General features: G+C 37.5%; 1 protein-coding gene across 5 annotated transcripts in view; it reads right to left on the reverse strand.

Annotated features, from left to right (window-relative positions):
* The window catches only part of LOC412878 (DNA N6-methyl adenine demethylase), a 182,713-nt gene that overhangs the window by 5,293 nt on the left and 158,579 nt on the right, over positions 1 to 18,841 (reverse strand). For all 5 annotated transcript variants that reach the window (XM_026444410.1, XM_026444409.1, XM_006561197.3 and 2 more), the window contains 7 exons: positions 6,076 to 6,313; positions 5,431 to 5,666; positions 1,961 to 4,778; positions 1,402 to 1,577; positions 612 to 965; positions 309 to 536; positions 58 to 212 (listed from right to left, as the gene is read on the reverse strand). In XM_026444410.1, coding sequence (XP_026300195.1) covers positions 58 to 212; positions 309 to 536; positions 612 to 965; positions 1,402 to 1,577; positions 1,961 to 4,778; positions 5,431 to 5,666; positions 6,076 to 6,313 — 4,205 coding nt within the window. The remainder of the gene's footprint in view (positions 1 to 57; positions 213 to 308; positions 537 to 611; positions 966 to 1,401; positions 1,578 to 1,960; positions 4,779 to 5,430; positions 5,667 to 6,075; positions 6,314 to 18,841) is intronic.

The raw sequence follows: 18,841 nt of genomic DNA on the forward strand, positions 1-18,841 counted from the left end.
TACAATTATTGCCGCTCATAAAGTGGAACTATTACGAATAAAAAGAAAATCTTTTACTTTGTCAAAACTTCTACAGCTCCGGCGCGAACCTTCTCATCCTGTCCCTCCTTTGACCCATACTCATCCGTAGTATCCATGATATAAAGAGGAAGTACGTGTAATTGTTCGTCTTCAGGCTTCGACAAGGTTCGATGTTTTGTCATGGTGACTACCTATGAAACACACAGAAATAGTTCATAACTTTATCTCTTTATCTATCTATTATTGATTAATAATAAAGTAATAGTCAAGATTTTATGCATCCTTACCACGGTGCATCCGTTATTCATGTTGTGAAGATCGCGATGAGAATGCGCACAAAAATCTATACACGCTGTAACACCGGAAAATGGCCGGCCGGGCTTAAATCCTAAACGACATTCGCTCGCTTCCCGCTCGAATTGTGTTTGATTGTTGAACGCTTCTGGTGCAAGGCTGAGGTACAAGGGTGATAAAAGTGTTGCTAGGACGTGCATTCTTTCTTCTACTTCTTGCTCCTAGAGAAGGAAAAGAGGAAGAATTTAAGGATATAAGGATGAAACAGAAAGAAAAGTAACAAAAGGTTATCTCACCTCTGATCTCACTGACAATCGAAATTTTCGGACGGTTTTGCTTCTGGCGTATTTGCAACCATTATAATACATAGACCAGGAACATCCAAAGGAAAAGCTTGCACCGCAAGTTTCGGGATCGAGACCCTGGCAAGCGCAGGTTCTCGGCTCGTTCGTTCCACATCGTCTGGTCGTGGGAAGACCGAATCGATTCAGCTTGTGACTCAATAAGGAATATATCCGATCGGCCTCGTGCGTGGGCACACCTTCCCAGGCGACCATGGCCACGACGATCCAGGCTGTTGGACACTTGTGCCCTTGCCGGTGTTTCACTATGGTCAGGATCTTCTCTTCCAGACCAGATCGTCGAAGTATCTAGCGAATCACTGATATTACAATCCCATCACCAAACCAGTACAGAGATATCTTAACGGACGATTCAAAGCGATCGACTGCAACGTTTGGATAAAATGGAATTTAAAAAACAAAAATATATATATATATATATATATATATATATATATATATATATGATGATTTGATTTTAATCTGAGAAAAGAATAAGAAGGATGTATAAAAATGATTCATGAAAATATTCGAACATTTAGCTAATTCTGATTTTATTGAAAATTTGAAAGTTATATTTAAAGAAATGAAAAATTCATTGAAACTCTGATTTCATCCCCTTAAAATGACATCTCGGTAAGAAAGAAACTCTGTGCAATCACGAAATTGTTCATCAACATTTTCGATCAGAAGATGAAAAAATATTCGAATATTTGAATCACCAGAGATATTGTAACATGCTTACCCACTTAGCCATCGGACATCCCTGGGTAGTTTTGCCCTCCTTTCCGGTGTAGATGACCTTTTCGAATCTAATGGCGTTTCCCTTAAGGCCGGTTCTTCTTTCAAGATCGTTCCGTAGATCAGGCAGGCTTGCAGCCGCCCCGAGATGAGTGTAGTACGAACCGGGCTCTGGCGGACCTTGTGGTTGAACCTCATTTTACTTACGAAACTGGACGTTTCAACGGAAAGGAAGCAACAGAAGCGGAAACATTTATGCCACGTATGTAGTAGGTATGCCCCCTGGGAAAGGGGGGTAAGTTAGGTACGTGCATTCTTCTTTGGGTCACTGAATCAAGGCTTGGTGTATTTTTGTTGGCCGATAATATTAGTGGTACTAGTATAGTAGTAGTAGTAGTAGTAGTAATAGTAGTAGTAGTAGTAATAGTAATAGTAATAGTAGTAGTAATAGTATAATTTATTTTTCTTTAAGAGAATTATTCTTTTCGTGTGAACCCGTGACAATCATGGTTAGTGTGTTCTCTCGATGTTAGTGTCGTGCTGAATACACAATAGCAACTCACATTTGTCGGCTGGGAAGCAGTTGCAGTCCGGCACTTCGCTCCTCACATTGTTCTTCAGTTTCTCCAAATGATCTTGCAATTTTGTCGTCGATGGAGCACCACCGTTACGCGGGCTCTGTGGACCTTCGTTCTTTACGTCCGACTTGTCTGTCCCGTCGGCCAATATCTCGTCCCTCGTTTGCAAGCCTTGGCAACAACCCTCCCTCAAGTGTTCGGGGGTCGGTTGCTCGGTACCGCCTCTTCGACAACACCACGAACCAACACCCGGCGACACTTTGGCCGGCCCTCCGTCCCCTCGAAACTTGTAATTATTGCCTTCCTGCGATTTTTGATCCGGCTCGCTCTTGATCGCCTTCGAAGCGCAATCGTCGCTCCTCGACGTAGCTGTCGAGGATGGGACGCAGTCAGAACTGGAACACCCGTACTCCCCGACGTTCTCTTGCTTGATACTCTGAGAGGAGTCGCAATTCGTATTGTTCTCCAACTCGGTAGACGCCACTTTTTCGCTACTTTCTGGATAATTAACGGTATCGTTCTCGTTCATCAATGCGACTCGAGGCGTTTCTGGAAAAGTAACATCGTTCTTCGTCTCGTTCTTCTCACTGTTACTACACGGTTCGAACGTTCTTTCGTGAATCTGTTGATCTATGCACAATCTTCTCTGAAATGATTTATCATCGGTGCACTGATTGTCGTGGCTCTTATTTTCTTCCTTCCATAATTGTCGATGCTCGTGTTCCGATTGTTGATGATAGAGTGATGATTGTTGTTGTTGCTGCTGCTGCTGCTGCTCGTGTTGCTGATGTTTCTCCAGCACAGTTTTGTCCTCTGAACCAAATTTCATAAAACTCTCTATAACCGTCATCCCGTTGTCCGGTAACACGGTACCGTTGCTCAACGCGTTGTTACCACCCCCTGACCATTCCCATAAGCCACCACCGTCGGGCAAACTATCGACCCGAGGGTGGTGGCTATGCAATAAAAAATTACCGGTCAGAGATTCGTTGGATTGGGCCATTGAGATCATGTTCGACTGACTCAAATACTGATCCGTTTGTTTCTCTTGCAATTTGTCTGCGTTATCGTGCGTGTCTCGTATCCGTTCCTCCGTGTGATACTCGCCGTTAGACCCGTTATTGCTGTTCACGTGCTGGGACTGCATTTGATGATGCATGGTGTGGTGTTGCTGTTGTTGTTCTTGATGGCCTATTTGATGTTGAGACTGCTGTTGTTGCGATTGCTGCTGTTGTTGAAGCTGTTGATGCTGATGCTGCAACTGTTGCTGCTGTTGCTGCTGCTGTTGTTGCTGCTGCTGCTTGTTCAGGATCATGGATTTCAGTCGGCTATTCAAATTCACGCGATTCGATTGAGCAAATACGTTACTCTCCTGAGCATCTTGATTATCCGGGAACCCGTTCGGTTTCCCGGTGTCCGTCGCTGCCTGTTGCTGCCAAAGCACTCTTTCTCCGGAGTTCTGCATATCCTGTTTCGTGGTCTGTTGGCCCCAGGTAGGTTGATTCTCGATCACCGAGTTCGGCGACCAGGATATCTGATTTTCCATTTTGCTCTCTTGCGCCGGTTGAGGTTGAGGTTGCCACGAGCCCGGTTGATGGCCAGGCGTTCTCCTCGGACTAGGCTGTGAATCTGGCCATTGTTGTTGGGGTTGCTGACTACTATCGCTCTTTATACTATTCGGGGACCAATTCGGTTGACTAGTTGGCGTATCAGGCCAGGACATCTGATTAGACGGGGTAAGTCTGGGATTCTTCTCGAGCTTCGTCTGTTGCGACCACTGTTGCTGTTGTTGCTGTTGTTGTTGCTGCTGCTGTTGTTGCTGCTGCTGCTGTTGGGACTGCGCTCCGGGCTGCGACATTTGCTGGCCGGACGGTGTCAGCCTTGGATTCTGTTGGCTCGAGTTTTGCTGCATCTCTGGGCTGCTTTGCTGCCAATTGTGTTGGCCTGAGGGCGTCATCCGGGCGTTCTGGTGAGACGGATTCTGCTGATGGTCCGACAACTTGGGCGAATGCTGTAGCCAGCCTTGGTGCTGGTGCTGTTGTTGTTGACTAGACGGTGTCAATCTTGGATTCTGCGCGTCCCTCAGCTTTGGACTCTGCCGCGACCAATTTCCCTGAGTTTGTTGCTGCTGACTATTGTCCGTATTGTCTGTCCACGATTGCGGGGTATGCGGGGTTTCTTTCACGCTACCATTTTCCCAGCTCATGTGACTGGCTGGCCGAGGTAGCTCCTGCTGTCCCTGCATCTGCATACTTTGCTGCGACTCTTGCCCCTTCATGCTGTTAGCCTGCATACTCTGTTGTTGTTGCTGCTGCTGTTGCTGCTGCTGCGAAGGGGGTTTCTGTTGTTGCTGATGCTGTTGCTGCTGCTGTTGCAACGTTCCATCCGACCAGTTCATGCTGTTGTTCATCTTCGTACTGGTGTCGGACCACAAGTGGCGTTGGCCACCGTCAGGCACCGAATGCTGCCGTTGCAAGTGTTGTTGCTGGTGTTGTTGCTGGGCCACTTGTTGCGGCTGCCACTGGCTCTGTACTTGTTGCTGACCCATTTCCACGTAGCCTGGATATCCGTTAGAGTTGTGTAAACTCTGTGGGCCCGGTTGAAGTGGATACCCAGGCATCTCGTTTCCCGACACGTTGCTGGCCGTGATCGTCGCGAATCCCTTCACCTGCGTGTCTGTCGGCGGTTGTTGCGGTTGCGACTGCGGTTGCTGGGAGGCCTGCTGTTGCTGCTGGTTGTCCATGTGCACGGAACTGCTACGACTCGTGGGAGTGGTTGAAGGCGGCGGTGCCATCGTCACGTCCTGGAAAAACGCATCATTCCATCTATAACTTAAAAATCGTGGAAGAAATGTAAATTACTATCGATCACTCGAATATTTTTAAACTTTTGTTAAATCATAGATAGATAAATCAATCTACTGTTTCATTCAAATATTTCTTACATTGCTTTTTTTGATACGCGTGTTAAAAATTTATATATAATGTTATCATTCAATCATAAATAATTATTTTGTAATTCCTTCTTGTTTACCGACACTGTATCTTCACTCATTTATTTTAATACAACAAATATTTTTTCAAGAAAATTCTCTTATATCTAAGCGTTACGACTATTTAATCTACATTGATAGCAATAAAAGTCGAATAGATCCGTGATAAAGTATACTTTATAAAGAAGATATCTTTTTTTATAAAAAGAAGTTTATTATAAAGATGTTACAAAATGATGATCAAACGAAAATAATCAACGCAATATTTCATTCATCCAAGATATAATATATTATGTTAACCGCATATAGATAGATGATCATTACGACTGGATATATATATATATTTTTCCTATCTTCGTTGACTTTTGACTGTATTATCTGAAATTCAATATACGGTCGTACCGAGGGAAGGTAGGGCGAACGAAAACACTTTTAATTAAAAGCGATTCATTTCGAATTGTACCTGTTGTTGGTAACCATTGACGTAATCCTGCCTTTCATAACCAACTGATTGGGTTGCAGTAGCAGCAGGATCCATGAATTGACCGTTTAGTGGCCTCTGAGTTGTCGATGGTACGGTTTGCGGGGCGACCGGTGGTAAGGGCGAGGGTTGCCCCGTGATTGTGTATTGTCCCGTCGCCCCGGCACGTTGAAATGCCGACTGATCCGTGGTAATGAAAGTCTGTTGTTGATATGCGACTGTAATCAGAAAATTTGCGTGCTGATTCCGCAGAAATGGTTGGTTAATCCGCGGGACAAAGGCCGGTTGCGCACCTCGCGTTCCACGCGATCGTTTCATTTTCGCGAGAAATTCTGAATCGTCGCTTCCTTTTTCTTTCTCTTCTTTTCACACACACACGGTTAAGACAGATATTATTTTCACCGACGCATCTTTTAAAATTAGCATCGAGAATAGGGAATATATTTTATATCCTATGACGTATATATTTTATAATAATAAAATAAAATATAAATATCCTATCGATCGATGTATTAAAGAAAATAGGTTGTCGAACAAATATACATCTTCCTCCACCAGTTTTTGATGAAAGGACGAATAAGGAGATTCATATGAATTTGTCGAAATCCGAATCGTTTCTTCAATTACCTGGTTGCGGATGGTATGGCGCGGCGGCGGAATATTGGGTATGATACCTCAGCTCTTCGAGCTGATTCGGAGCCGGAATTTGTTGAATGAACTGCTGAGGTGGCCATGGAGCTGCTGACGTTTCAACCGCAACTGCCCCCACGGGGGCAACTCCCTGGTGCCAAACAGTATTCCCAAAGCCAGCTGCCGGTCGGAAGCCGGCGCCAGAATCACCGTAGAATGGCATCACTCCGGGTGACTGTAACAACACGAAACGTAACTTTAGTTTCACTTTGAATCGCCCTCTTTGCGTACATTTTTAATTATCTTGTATAAATTTTCTGGAAAGAAAATATACACTTATTTTATTGATATTGAATAAAAATTTGATACGCCATTTGAAATTATCTTGTAATATTTTTTAATATTATTTTTATATTTATTAATATATATATATCGACGAGGATTAAATTATGACTCGTGATTCATTCTTCTAGGATGTTATGATTTATACTTTTTTTTTTATAGAATTCATTTAAAAGGCATAAAAGGAAGTGAATAAATCTTGATCATTTATATATATACGTATTTATATAGGAAAAGATAAAAATTTATAATAACTATTTTATTAGAAAATATTTAAAAAATGAATATTTTTAATGATTGTTATAAAAATTCCTTATATTATAATATTAAATAGATACAATACAATACAATATAAAAAGAATAATTCGTTTGTAAAAGAGATGAAAATCATTTTTTTTTTAATAATATTATTTAATATTCCAAATTTTTTTTACTTGCAATTATCTATTAAAAATACCCTTACAAATTTAATACCTTGATTTTTTTCAGAAATATAATTGCAATTTTTTACTTCTGTATACATGTATGTAAAATCGATAATTCAACATTCTATATATAAAAATAATAAAAAAAAAGAGAGAGAGAAAACAGAAAATTTATTACACAAGTTAAAAAGAATTAGAAAAGAGGAGAGTTGACAGTCACTGTTGGCCACATAGTGGAAGAATAACCATTCATCCAGCGATGGTTCCTTGACTATTCGCAATGCAGTGATCCTCAACTATTTCTCAACTATCGCCTATATTCTGATGAACCATTCAACGCTCACCACGAAAATAAATGCATAATTTGTACACGTTCCACGACCCAATTAAATAAAGATCTCGAGGCAAAGCGATTAATAAAGGCATTAATCATCCGTGGTGAGGTGGTCGTCCGCGGCCACCACCATCGCGGTCTACCATTATTTCCTGCATGCCTTCGCGCGGTCTCATGGTCAAAAGTCGCTTCTCTCGACCTCCCGCTGCTCGTAAAGCTATCAATCTCGCGAACAAAGAGAGCCATCTAGTCGCGTGACTCGACTCCAACCCCCTTTCCGTTCCGACGTGTTTCCGCGTGTCCGTCGGACGCGCTACGAGATCAACGTGGAAACGAAATCAAATCCCCCAGCGTGGAACGCGGGGAATTTCGTGGGGAATTTGTCGATTGTTGAACCGGATCGAGAAAATGCGATGCTTTCTATGATAAACGATCGTGGACGGGGGGGCCTTCTTCCACCTCCGTGTGTGCATACGGGCATTTCATGGTGGAAGATTTGTGAGAGAGTAACAATGGAAACGCATATACATATACATACCAGCAACTATACCTGCACGATGTAAGTACTTTCGTTTATTTTCGTTCGTGTCCAGTCAGCAATGGCTTCGAGAAGCTTTCAGCGAAACACGTTTATCTCAATTTTTTTCTTAACCGATGTTGCAATTTCCGATATAAGTGTACATCTTATATATAATCCGTTTAAATCGAATAATATTCAAATGTGGAATGATACGAAAAAATGTTAACGTATTGTTTTTCATTTGGAAAATATTTTAATTTGAATTTTATACAAAACTTATTATATAACGAAAATATCACTAAACTCTTTTACATAGAGAATAAATTGCATCGATTATTAAAATATGTATAATAGTTCTAAGAAAAAACGAAGTTGACCTTCGTATGTTTTTCACATATCTAATTAAAAAAAAAGCTTACATCACGCGAGTTATCTAGCTAACTTTTGTCTGAAACATTTTCTTAATCGATAAATGATATTCGAGATTATATCGATTTAGATGAATCATTCCGTATCAATCAGAAATTGAACTTCTAACGAAATCTCTATTATCTCTATATACATCTCAAGAGTTGTTTGAATCCTCTTGTGTTCCCGATATTGACCATCCAAGTTACTCAAACACATCCCGAGTTTCAAGTTTTTGATTTAAAATTTGCTCAGCCTTTAATCTTGCTCGAGTTCCGTGTTGCGGCCATCGCTACAGCCTTTTACCCAGAGAGAGAGACAGAGAGATAGAGAGAGAGAGGCAGAGAGAGAGAGAGAGAGATTTAGCGATCGTGTGTGCGGTTCGCAAGCGAGATGGTCTCTCGAAGCGAAGAAATAGATGGACGAGGACGGGAAAAGTTGATTGGAAGGGAACGAGGAACTCGAGGAGGAAAAGAGAGAATGCCGATTGAACGAGAGAGGGAGCATCGGCGCAAATAGATTGTGGAAAAAAGACAGAGAAGGTACTAAAAAGGAGGAGAGAAAAGAACTGGCAAACTCGCAACCGGACTATAAAACTTCGTACAAAACGAAGGCAAACGAACGATCAGCTTACTCGTCCGTACACCACCGACGAGCTTTGTCATTCTATTTCACTTTCTCCCTCTCGTTTCCCGCCGATCGATTTTGCAAAGAGCCGTGCAGCGCGCTCGCTCAGAACACGCTCGTTTAAATAAAAGATGTCTCCTCGCGGAGTTCGGGAATTTCTTACCGACCGAGGTTCTTTACTCTTCTTTTCTTTTTTTTTTTTTTTTTTTCTTATTTTTGTTTTCATTTCTCTCTCTCTCTCTCTCTCTCTCTCCCTTTCTTTTCCTTTTCCTTTTCCTTTTTCTTTTTCCCTTCCCCGTTTCTATTCGGTTCCCTTGTTCAACGTTACCCGGCCGGTTATCACCGTGCAAATGAAATATTCAACGTGACCATTCGCACAGCTGGAGAATTTCTCTTTTCTGTTCTTGACTGGTGTGTAAAGGCTGTTCCAAGGTATTTCGTATGGGATTTGAAGCGTGGGTTTTAGGTTCGTGGAAAGGAAGATGAAATTGTTAACAAATGTAACGTGTACGTGCAAACGTATTGGAACGAAGAAATTTAACCACTTTAATTAGCATATGTACATATAATACGTATATGCGAGGATTAATCAAAAATACGCGGTGTAAAGAGCTCTTTTTAAAAAAATATTTTTTAGGACGTTAAAATACACGGAATATCATTTAGTTCTTTGTTCGGTTTTGAAGATTACGCCATCATTCGATCTCAATCCGTGTCGATTTGCATATTCGAGTTTGATTTTATCTCTTGTGATTTTTTTTTTCTCTTAGGGTACTTAAAAATTGAAATTGAAATAAATATTGAAAAGTTAAATATAGTTAAATATTAATTAAAATTTAAATATTAATAAAATTAAATATTTAAGTTAAAAGTAAAAGATTTTCATCGATATCGTCAGAAATAAAAAATTTCTTTTTTTACCAAATGTATCGTACTTTCGAAATTATCATTAATTTTTAAAATGAAAATTTCTATATTCGTTTTGCTATGGATCAAGTGGAAAATTAAATTGTTTAATAAATAACTATCGATCGATATTTTTATATATTATAATTTTTAAAATTAATTCTATAATTGATTCTCCAAAAATATTTTAGAAATATACAGAGTCTCGTAATGTGACGATCAAATGATTTATAAATTATGAAAAAAATTTATAGTGTAGAAGCGAATATAATATTTTTTTTGGATATTTAAAAATCAAATTTGTTTTTTAAAATTCAATCATCTATTTTTTAACAAATTAATCAATTACTATTCCTTATGAGAAACTATTAATTCATATTATTATAATAAAAAATGTAAGAATTAAATGTTATTTAACTTCTGTAAAATTTATTATAAAGGAAAAGAAAAAAAAAAGAAACACGGAAAAACATGGATATTTTTCATGCTTTTCTCTTTCATAAAACGATATAATAATTTAGAGACTCATCCCGTATTAATATATCCCGTATGTGTGAATATGGTTCAAGAAATATTTTTATCGCGCGTTAAACTGTTGGAAATATTCACGTTAAGAGAATTTGTTCCAGTCAGTTGAACGATTGAAATAAAAATGGCATCGCGTGCCACGGTGTCGCCTCGTGTGCATTTCATGTTTATCCGCCACTGCACGCCCGTTACGAATCGTTTTGCGGGTTATTACCCTTGTTAAGCGGCACAGTTCAATTAACTGAGTTACGACGATAATCCTATTGTCGGTAACCAAGGAAGTGAAATATCCTCGGGATATTTGACTATGGAATCGAGCTTTTCTTGACACTGAAATTAAATCGAACCAGATGATTGGTTCGATTTTTTGAAAGGATGAATCCTAGTTGCAATATATTTTTTTTTTTTTTGATTATATAAAGATAAAAAGAAGAATAAAAGATATTGAAAAGATAACATCTATATAAATTTAGTTTTTCAATTTTTAATACAACTTTGAGTACAGATTTTCAGAAATTAAAAGAAAAGTTGGTATACAGAGATATATTTTCCAAGTTAAAAGAAATTTGTTTTGGGTTAGATATAAATTAGATGGCAAAATAAGATACCTCGACGTCCTTATTTCGTCTCGTTTCATTTGTATTTTACATCAAGGGAATTTTTATTATTCAATATCGTTAAAGAAAATGATAATAAAATACATTTTTTGAAAATATAAAAAAACTAATATTAAAATAATTAATTAATACAATAATTTTTAATTTCTTAAAAAAAATGTTTTCTCGATTATTTATTTTCAAAAAAATTGTAGATAATTAAATTATATATTTTAACATATTTTTTAATTAAATAAGAGATGCTAATCGTTTCAAATTTAGTATTGCCAAAGGAAATATAAATTTTACTTAATTTTTAACCATTATAATTTGCAAAAATTTTATATTTCAATTGAATATTTTAATTTTGCCCTTTACGTGAAAAGATATAAAAATTGTAAGATAGGATAATAACATTCTATTTTTTGCTTAATTCTTATATTCCTATATAAACTTAAAGTAGAATATAACTTCATATATTAATTCATTTTAAAATATACAAAATAAATATACACGAATAATAAAACAATCTACTAATAAATCTTTGTCCCATCTTTCTTCACCTAGGATAAAATTTATAGAAAAATCTAGATATACCCTTTCAAAAACAGAGATGTATCTTTAACACAACACTTTCTCATATTAATTTTTATCCTCGTTTCATTCATTAATCATGATCGCCTTTAAATTCCCTCCACTGTTATCTCACTCTAACACTCCTTCGAGAACGCGCAACGAGAACGAGAAAAAAGAAGACAAAGGAGGCGTAATCGTAGAAGTGAAAATGTCAAAGGAAAGCGGGGAGGAATTATCGCAAATCCACTTGGTTCTCGGGGAATCCCTGTGCTGCCCGGTTGAAAAAGTGGGTCGCGCGGAGCGGTCCAGGAGAGCGTGAAAAGTGTTGGCGGGGCGAGAAACTGCGGGGAACCCCCAAAGTGGCCGTGAATCGGTGTTTGTGGTCGAGGTTGATAGCATCGAGGAGCCGGGCGTCTCGCTAACCGAGTCAGCGATCCCTCAGAGAAGCCGCCCACCCCGGCTTCTCCTTCGTGTTTTCCTCCTTTCCTCTTCTACCGCTCTCTACCCGTCTCTCTCTCTCCTCCCTCCCCCTCGACCCTCGACCCTCCTCCTCCTCCTCCTCTAATGCTCTCAGCACGAGTCTCTCTCTCTCGACCGAGCCCGAGCTCTCCTCTCAGGGGGAAAATCCTTCCGTTCTCTTGACATCGTGACCTAGGGCAACGTAAACCCGAGGCGTGATAAAACGGGATGTGCCGCGACAGCACCCAAACATAACCCTCAGGAGCCACGCTCCCCTTCCCCCTTCCTGTCCGTCCCTCCCTCCAACCTGCCCTGTCTCCTCCCCCTCCTCGACACCCGGCCAAAGGAACTTGGCCAGCGAGAGAGCCTGTTCATTGACCTCAACCTCTTACGTTCCGGCTCTCCTTTCTTCCTTTCTTTTTTTTCTTCTCCCCGCCCCCTCCCTCCCCTCCCTTCCTCGCCTTTCCACATCGCGGCCGGTGACTGGTTTCTCGACTTCTTCTCGGGATGATTCACGGAACTCTTCTCGCGCGATGGAGGAGGAGGAGGTGTTTCACTCCCGTGGAGTGAAGCAGAGGGTAGGGAATAGGGAGGAGATGGAGCGTAATAGTCGTGTCGATTCTTAGGAAAGAATTCGCGTGTATTTTCGATTTTATATGTATATGTATATAGTTGATCGTTTATCGTAATATCGTTACGTGTCTAATTTCGAAATAGTAATTATAAAGGTATCTAAGAAATGTTAATTTCTCTCTAGATTTCTCTCTTCTCCCGATTTATTCTTTTTTTTTATTTATTTTTATCTTTTATTCCGAGAGTCGCTTTAAAAATCCGAACGAAATCCGAAATTTATTATCTTGTTATATACTGTTTGTAGTTAAATTCGAAAGAAGAAGAAGAAGAAGAAGAAGAGGAGAAGATTCGCTAAAGCTTGATGCAATCTCGGCGTAAGAGGCGGTTGTCCTCGAAGCGATAAAGCTGTTCACTTCAACAATACGACACGTGTACAACAAGCTCGTTCGGCGCACCTCTAAGACACCACATAATTTAAACCCCCCATTATAGCTTCCACTTTAGAGAGGCGCGCGCGCGCGCGCGCGCGCGACCAGCGACCAACAACGCCTTCTTTATTCACGTCACAGCCTCGAGGATCGTGTTTTACACGCATCCTCCTCTACTCACTCCGGCTACTAACCACTTCACGAATCAACAAAACGAAACCTTTCAATCCTTCAGAATGTAGATTATGGTATACAATCTGGTATCCGGTAAGTGGCGGTATAATCGAGCAGGAGGTGATCGTAAAGTAAGACGAGGAAAAAAAGGATATCAGAATTTTTTCGATTTCCGAAAAAATCGATATCGACTTGTTAATTATTTGAAAAAAATTTGATTAATCTCATATAATTGGATACAAGTGAATTATTTGACATAAAGTTATTCAAAGATTATTATAAAGTATTTCAAGTTCTTGTCTTTTCGATCAAATAATCTTCAAATTTTATTTATTTTCGCACATAAAACTATCGATTGATCAAGCTTTCTCGTTTTCTCAAAAATTTCTCCAACGAAAGAAATTTCTCCTCCTTTTTTTATTTTATTTTACATAACTTATCATTATTTTTCTTTACAACGAAATATCTGGAACAAAATTCTACAATTCCTGTAAATTTAAAAAATCGATTCAAAGAGTTTCAATTGAATACTTCAATCTTACGTATCAATCTACTCTTCAATCTACTCGACTCGCCCTACGACTCGTCTTGCAACGGGAATGGCTTTAAAAAAAAAAAAAATTCTTCATCTTCCCCTCCCCACCAGGTAGCGAGCCCATGCCTATCACACGCAACGAGCAATTACCTCGTGTACACACCTGTTCACTCACGAACGAAAGCGAGGGGAGGGGGAGGAGGGAGAGAAGGAGGGAGAGGATCGACCGATATTCGATTACGCGTAGCAGGGCGGTCGAAACGCGTGGTGGTGGCCGGAGAGAATTTAAACCGCTTTGAAAATCGAGCCAGAAATTAATTTCGCTGTTCTCTGTCCAACCGTTTTCCTCTGATCCCACCCCACCGTGGTTCTCTTTCCGCCCCCGACCCCCCCCCCCCTCGACGTCCGACTCAAACAAAAGGGGCTGCAAATTTATCGACGAATTAGCCACAGCAATCAGTCCCGCATCGATACGCTTATTTCATTAAGCGTTTCGATGCGTGCACGCGCGGATTATCGCGATGAAAATTCATTTGTGAACGCGAATGTCCTTTTTTCCACAATCTCTCTTTCTTCGATTTCTTTCCTTTCTTTTCTCTCTTTTTTTTTTTTTTCAATTCTCTCTTCTAGAAGCGATAATCTAATCGAATATCTCTTTGTTATTTAGAAGGTGTTCTTTTGACATCTTAATTTTTTTTTTTATTATTAGTTGCAAGAAGAAGAAGGAGAGGGGAATGTTTGAATTATATATTTTTTAATCAATTGATGCAAAAATATTAATGTATATCTAGAAATTATGTTCACGTTTCTCTTGTCTTTTAATAAATTTTACAAAATTCAAATTGAAATATTTGCTAAACTAATAATTTCAAGATACAAATAAGTCAAGAATTTTTAATGAAAAGTTATTATTCAATATATTAATTCTATTAAAAAAAACAAAATTGATTTTTACTAATATTCATTCTTGAAAAAATAAATTTAATAAAATTAAATTAGAATATGAATTCATTGATAATAATATTAAGAAAATCAAAATAAAGTAGAGATACGTTGTATAAAATACTTGATTCAATATTAGTGGTATAATTAGATCACATCAAGTTAGGTATTGGTCAATATCGCTCATAATCCAATAAGAGCATTCACAAAAAACAATTTGATCAAATCGAATGAAAATCTATTGACTAAAATCTAGAATCTGTTTAATAATGATCAAAATCGTGACAAAACATTCTCGACAAAATTTACTAAGAACGAATCGAAAAGAAATACGAATGAGCAATTAAAAAAATTTGTACGAAATTAATTGTTCAATTCCAATCACCATCCAAGTATTCTGATTTATTAAAAAAAAATAATAAAACTATATATTATATATTACGTAAGAATTAATCGCTTTATTCGAAAGATGAGATAAATACTAGATAATATATTTTAACTTATTAGAGCAACGCGTGTATTTTTACTAGTCTCATTATTTTCTTCTCGGCGCAGCGCGCTTGTTTACCTTTTTTTTTCTTATTTCGTAGCTCGAACAACAACCTGCTCGCGCATCACGCTTTAACGATGAAATATAGACGTATTAAAGTAACTACAGAGACATTATTCGCAACCGACTCTCAAGACACTAACACCCTCGTCGTTTTTTCTTTAGCGACACGGTAAATAATAGTGGCGCGAAACGGTTCTCTCTCTTTTTTCCTTCTATCTATCTCCGTCTGCACAGCGCAGTCTCTTTTTTTCGTCTCCTCTCTTTTATCCTCCTTGTTTTCCCTTTTTTTTCCCGCCCGTCGTTCTGCGCCTGGCGGCCGCAGATCGCGAGCGGCACACGCCGTGAAAACCGATAAAAACGGAATCGTTCGCGCAGTAAAACAGCTTTTATCGCGCTATTTATATGTCGGGCCACGATTACGGGAGAGCGTGTCTGCGATACGTCCATCGTTTTTCCGACGGAGACACGCGTCGGTAAGGAGAAAGGGGCGAGGTAAAATTTTTACGAATCGTCGCTCCTTCGAAATCCGTTCCGTTCATTTGCTCGAAAGCTATTGAATTTGTGATTCGATAATTATAATTTACAATTTATTTTTTCTTGAAATTTCTTCTTTGAATTGTTAAAATGTTTTTGTCAGAACACATCGCAATTAAAACATTTGAAAGAAGATATAATTAATCTGCGTTTCTTTTATGAGATAGAAAAGGGTATAACTAGTTAGATAGTGCAAATCCTATTCATTTCTTAATTTTAGCAATTTTCTTCCAATTTTATATCACTGTCTATTTCTCTTCTATCAATATTTTTAAATGGACTCGAGGATACTTTTACGAAGTATTTATACGTTGTGTTTCTTATTTTATGTATTTTCATTATAACTAGCGTATTATTGTTTCGAAATTTACGTTAGTTATATCGAAAAAAGTCGTTATTATAAGTCATTTTTTAAGATATAATACAGAAGTGAAAGAAAATATATATAAAAGTTAATTAAATAATTAAATAATTACATTTATTAATTTGTTTCTAATATGGTATCACATTTTTTTTTATGAATTAATCAATGCAATTTATTATTTTCTACAAAAAAAGTTTTAAATTATTATATCGTGTTTAAATTATTTATTTAATTTAAATTTTAAAATAAGGAATATATGAATAGACGAGTATCGCTTCACGTGTTTCTTTTTTCATACAATAAGTTTTAAAATGATTCAAGTTAAAATATCTTTTAAACCAGTTCTCGATATTTCTCAATATTAACACTCTTTTTTTTTTTTTATAGAAAATAAATGAATCGATTGATGTATCTAAAAAATATATTTAATGTATCTTCGTATATTCTCTACTCAAATTATATCTCTTTCAAAACGATATCTTTAGACAATTTGTCTAAATCTTTTCTGACAGTAAAATTTCTATAAATCATGTATATTATAACATACAATAATAAAAAAAATAATAATTTGATATACAAGATTATTTAACATATTATATAGTAATTGAGACTTATTCAATTAACTCATTTATTTCTCTAGAATCGAATCTTCAAAAAGTATCCCATCTTATTATTATACACCTTTATACATACTTCTAACGAAACGATAAAATGATTTATTAAACGACAGCGTATAATCATTTCATAAACGAGAGAATGAAACGAAACAACGAAGACGAAGAGCGAAGGAAAAAGCCACGATCTTACCACTGTACAACCAACTGTTTCGAAAATATTTCAGTTCCCACTTTCAGGTGGAAACGCGCTCCAATCGAACCGAGATACATTGAAACTATCAGTTGGTCGTCGATTCCTTTTCAAACATTCCGTATCTCCGCCTCCTTTCTCGACGAACGATTTATACGCGCTCGCTCGTTAAAACGTTCGTCTCTCTCTCTCTCTCTCTCTCTCTCTCTCTCTCTCTCTTTCTCTCTCTCGAGAAAGAAGGATAGACGCTCTAGTCGACAGATGCCCGTATCGGCGCCCATAAAATTTTTCGACGCTTCGCCGATTAGCTTCTCGAACGAAATTTTCGTCTTCTCCCCCCTCCCTCTCCCTTTCCCTTGCTTCGAGAAAGGACCACACGGGAATTTATACCGTTCGCCCGGCTCTTGCGCGCTCAAATCGAGAAAAGAATCGGCGAACAGAAGAGGAGGAGGGGAGGGGACCGCGACAGAAACGGGTATTTCGCGCTATCTACATCTTGGCCGACGGTTTTATTCACGACTGGCTCGCTTTCGGCGAAAACAATGCGCCTCGAGCGATCCCTGCGGAAAGAGAGAGAGAAAGAGAGATATAGCGAAAGAAAGAGAAAGAGAGAGAGAGAGAGTAAAAGGAAAACGAGAAAAAATTGTGGAACAAAGCCGCGGGCTTACACCTTTCGTGCTTTTTTCCCTGGAGAGGGGGGAGAGGGGAATTCATACTCGCTTCTTCTTCTCCTTTCGCGGATGGACCACGCCGTTGTGTGGTGGAAAGTGGGGGGAGGGTGGCTGTGAGATGGATGTGTGTCGATGAGGAATTCGTGACGATTTTTCTTTTTGCGTGATATGAAATTGGATTTTATATTTATGTATATATATGTTATAATAATTTTTATTTTTATTTTTCATTAAAGGAATTTATTCGTATTATACGATTCTTATTAATCTTCTTTGGTGATGGTTGTTGAATTGAATGATTCTGATATCCTTTGATTTGTTTCTTGTTTTTCTTTCTTTTCTTTTCTTCTTTTTTTTTTTTTTATAGTTTTAAAAGATTTTAAATGTCCTCGCGACATAAAACTGACAATGAGGCAGGAAATTAAATACACGTATCCGCGATGATTCTTTCGTATTTATATCGTATTTATGTATTTACAATAATAAAAGAGGATGGCCGGAGTGAAGGAAGGCTTGAAGGATGTAACAGGATTAATTCTTTGTGCTTGAAAAGAACATTTTAACGTTTTGTTGTTTTGCCCGGTAGAATAAATTATAATTAAAGGCTGAATACGTGTTTAATATGCGTAAGAAAAATAAGATTTTAATAGTTTATTTACTTTTTATAGCGCGTTTTATGAAATAGTGTTTTTTAAAATAATTCTTTTGAGCGAAACCATCAATTCTCTTGGGTTTTTTTTTTTTTTATCACAAATAAAAATAATTTGTCCGTTTTCTTTGTTTCTACAGATTTGTTGTTCTATATTCTTTCTTATTGTTCAATTTAAAACACGAATACGATTGGATACAAATGGAGTGTTCACTGTCAGATTAAGTTCGATTGATTGATATTAAATAAAATTTTTTTTACTGTAAGTTCGAAAATAATTAACAATTATTAGTGAAATTTCATACGTTATAATCTTGTTGATTATTTTTGTATATTTTTTAGTAATAATAGATGTAAACATTTACGATAAATTTTTTTTAAATTTCAGAAAAGAAGTTTTTCTTTTTCATTATTTCAACGTTTTCTAAAAAAAAATAAATTTTATAATATTCAATCTTGATGTCAATGTTGAGTGCAAAGGATTAATACCTTATAAAAAATCAATGATTCTATTATTTCTCAGAACCTCACATTTCTGAAATTCACATTCCATTATTTCTATGTAATAACAGATTTAATTTCACGCAAGTTAGCTTAGTTGTAATTTTAAAACGATAATAAGATAGAATAAAATTTTATGGGGCAAAATATATTAAATGATAAATATAATATTTATATTATATGGTGCATATGTTTGAAATGAAAATGATTTTAGCTGTATTTCTAAATATTACATACTTTTTTTTTATATATCAATTAAAGTCAAAATCAATTATACTTTTATTCTTTATAAAAAAAAAATTAATTGAATA

This window comes from Apis mellifera, linkage group LG12 (assembly GCF_003254395.2).
Source record: "Apis mellifera strain DH4 linkage group LG12, Amel_HAv3.1, whole genome shotgun sequence".
NCBI classification, from domain to species: Eukaryota; Metazoa; Arthropoda; class Insecta; order Hymenoptera; family Apidae; genus Apis; species Apis mellifera.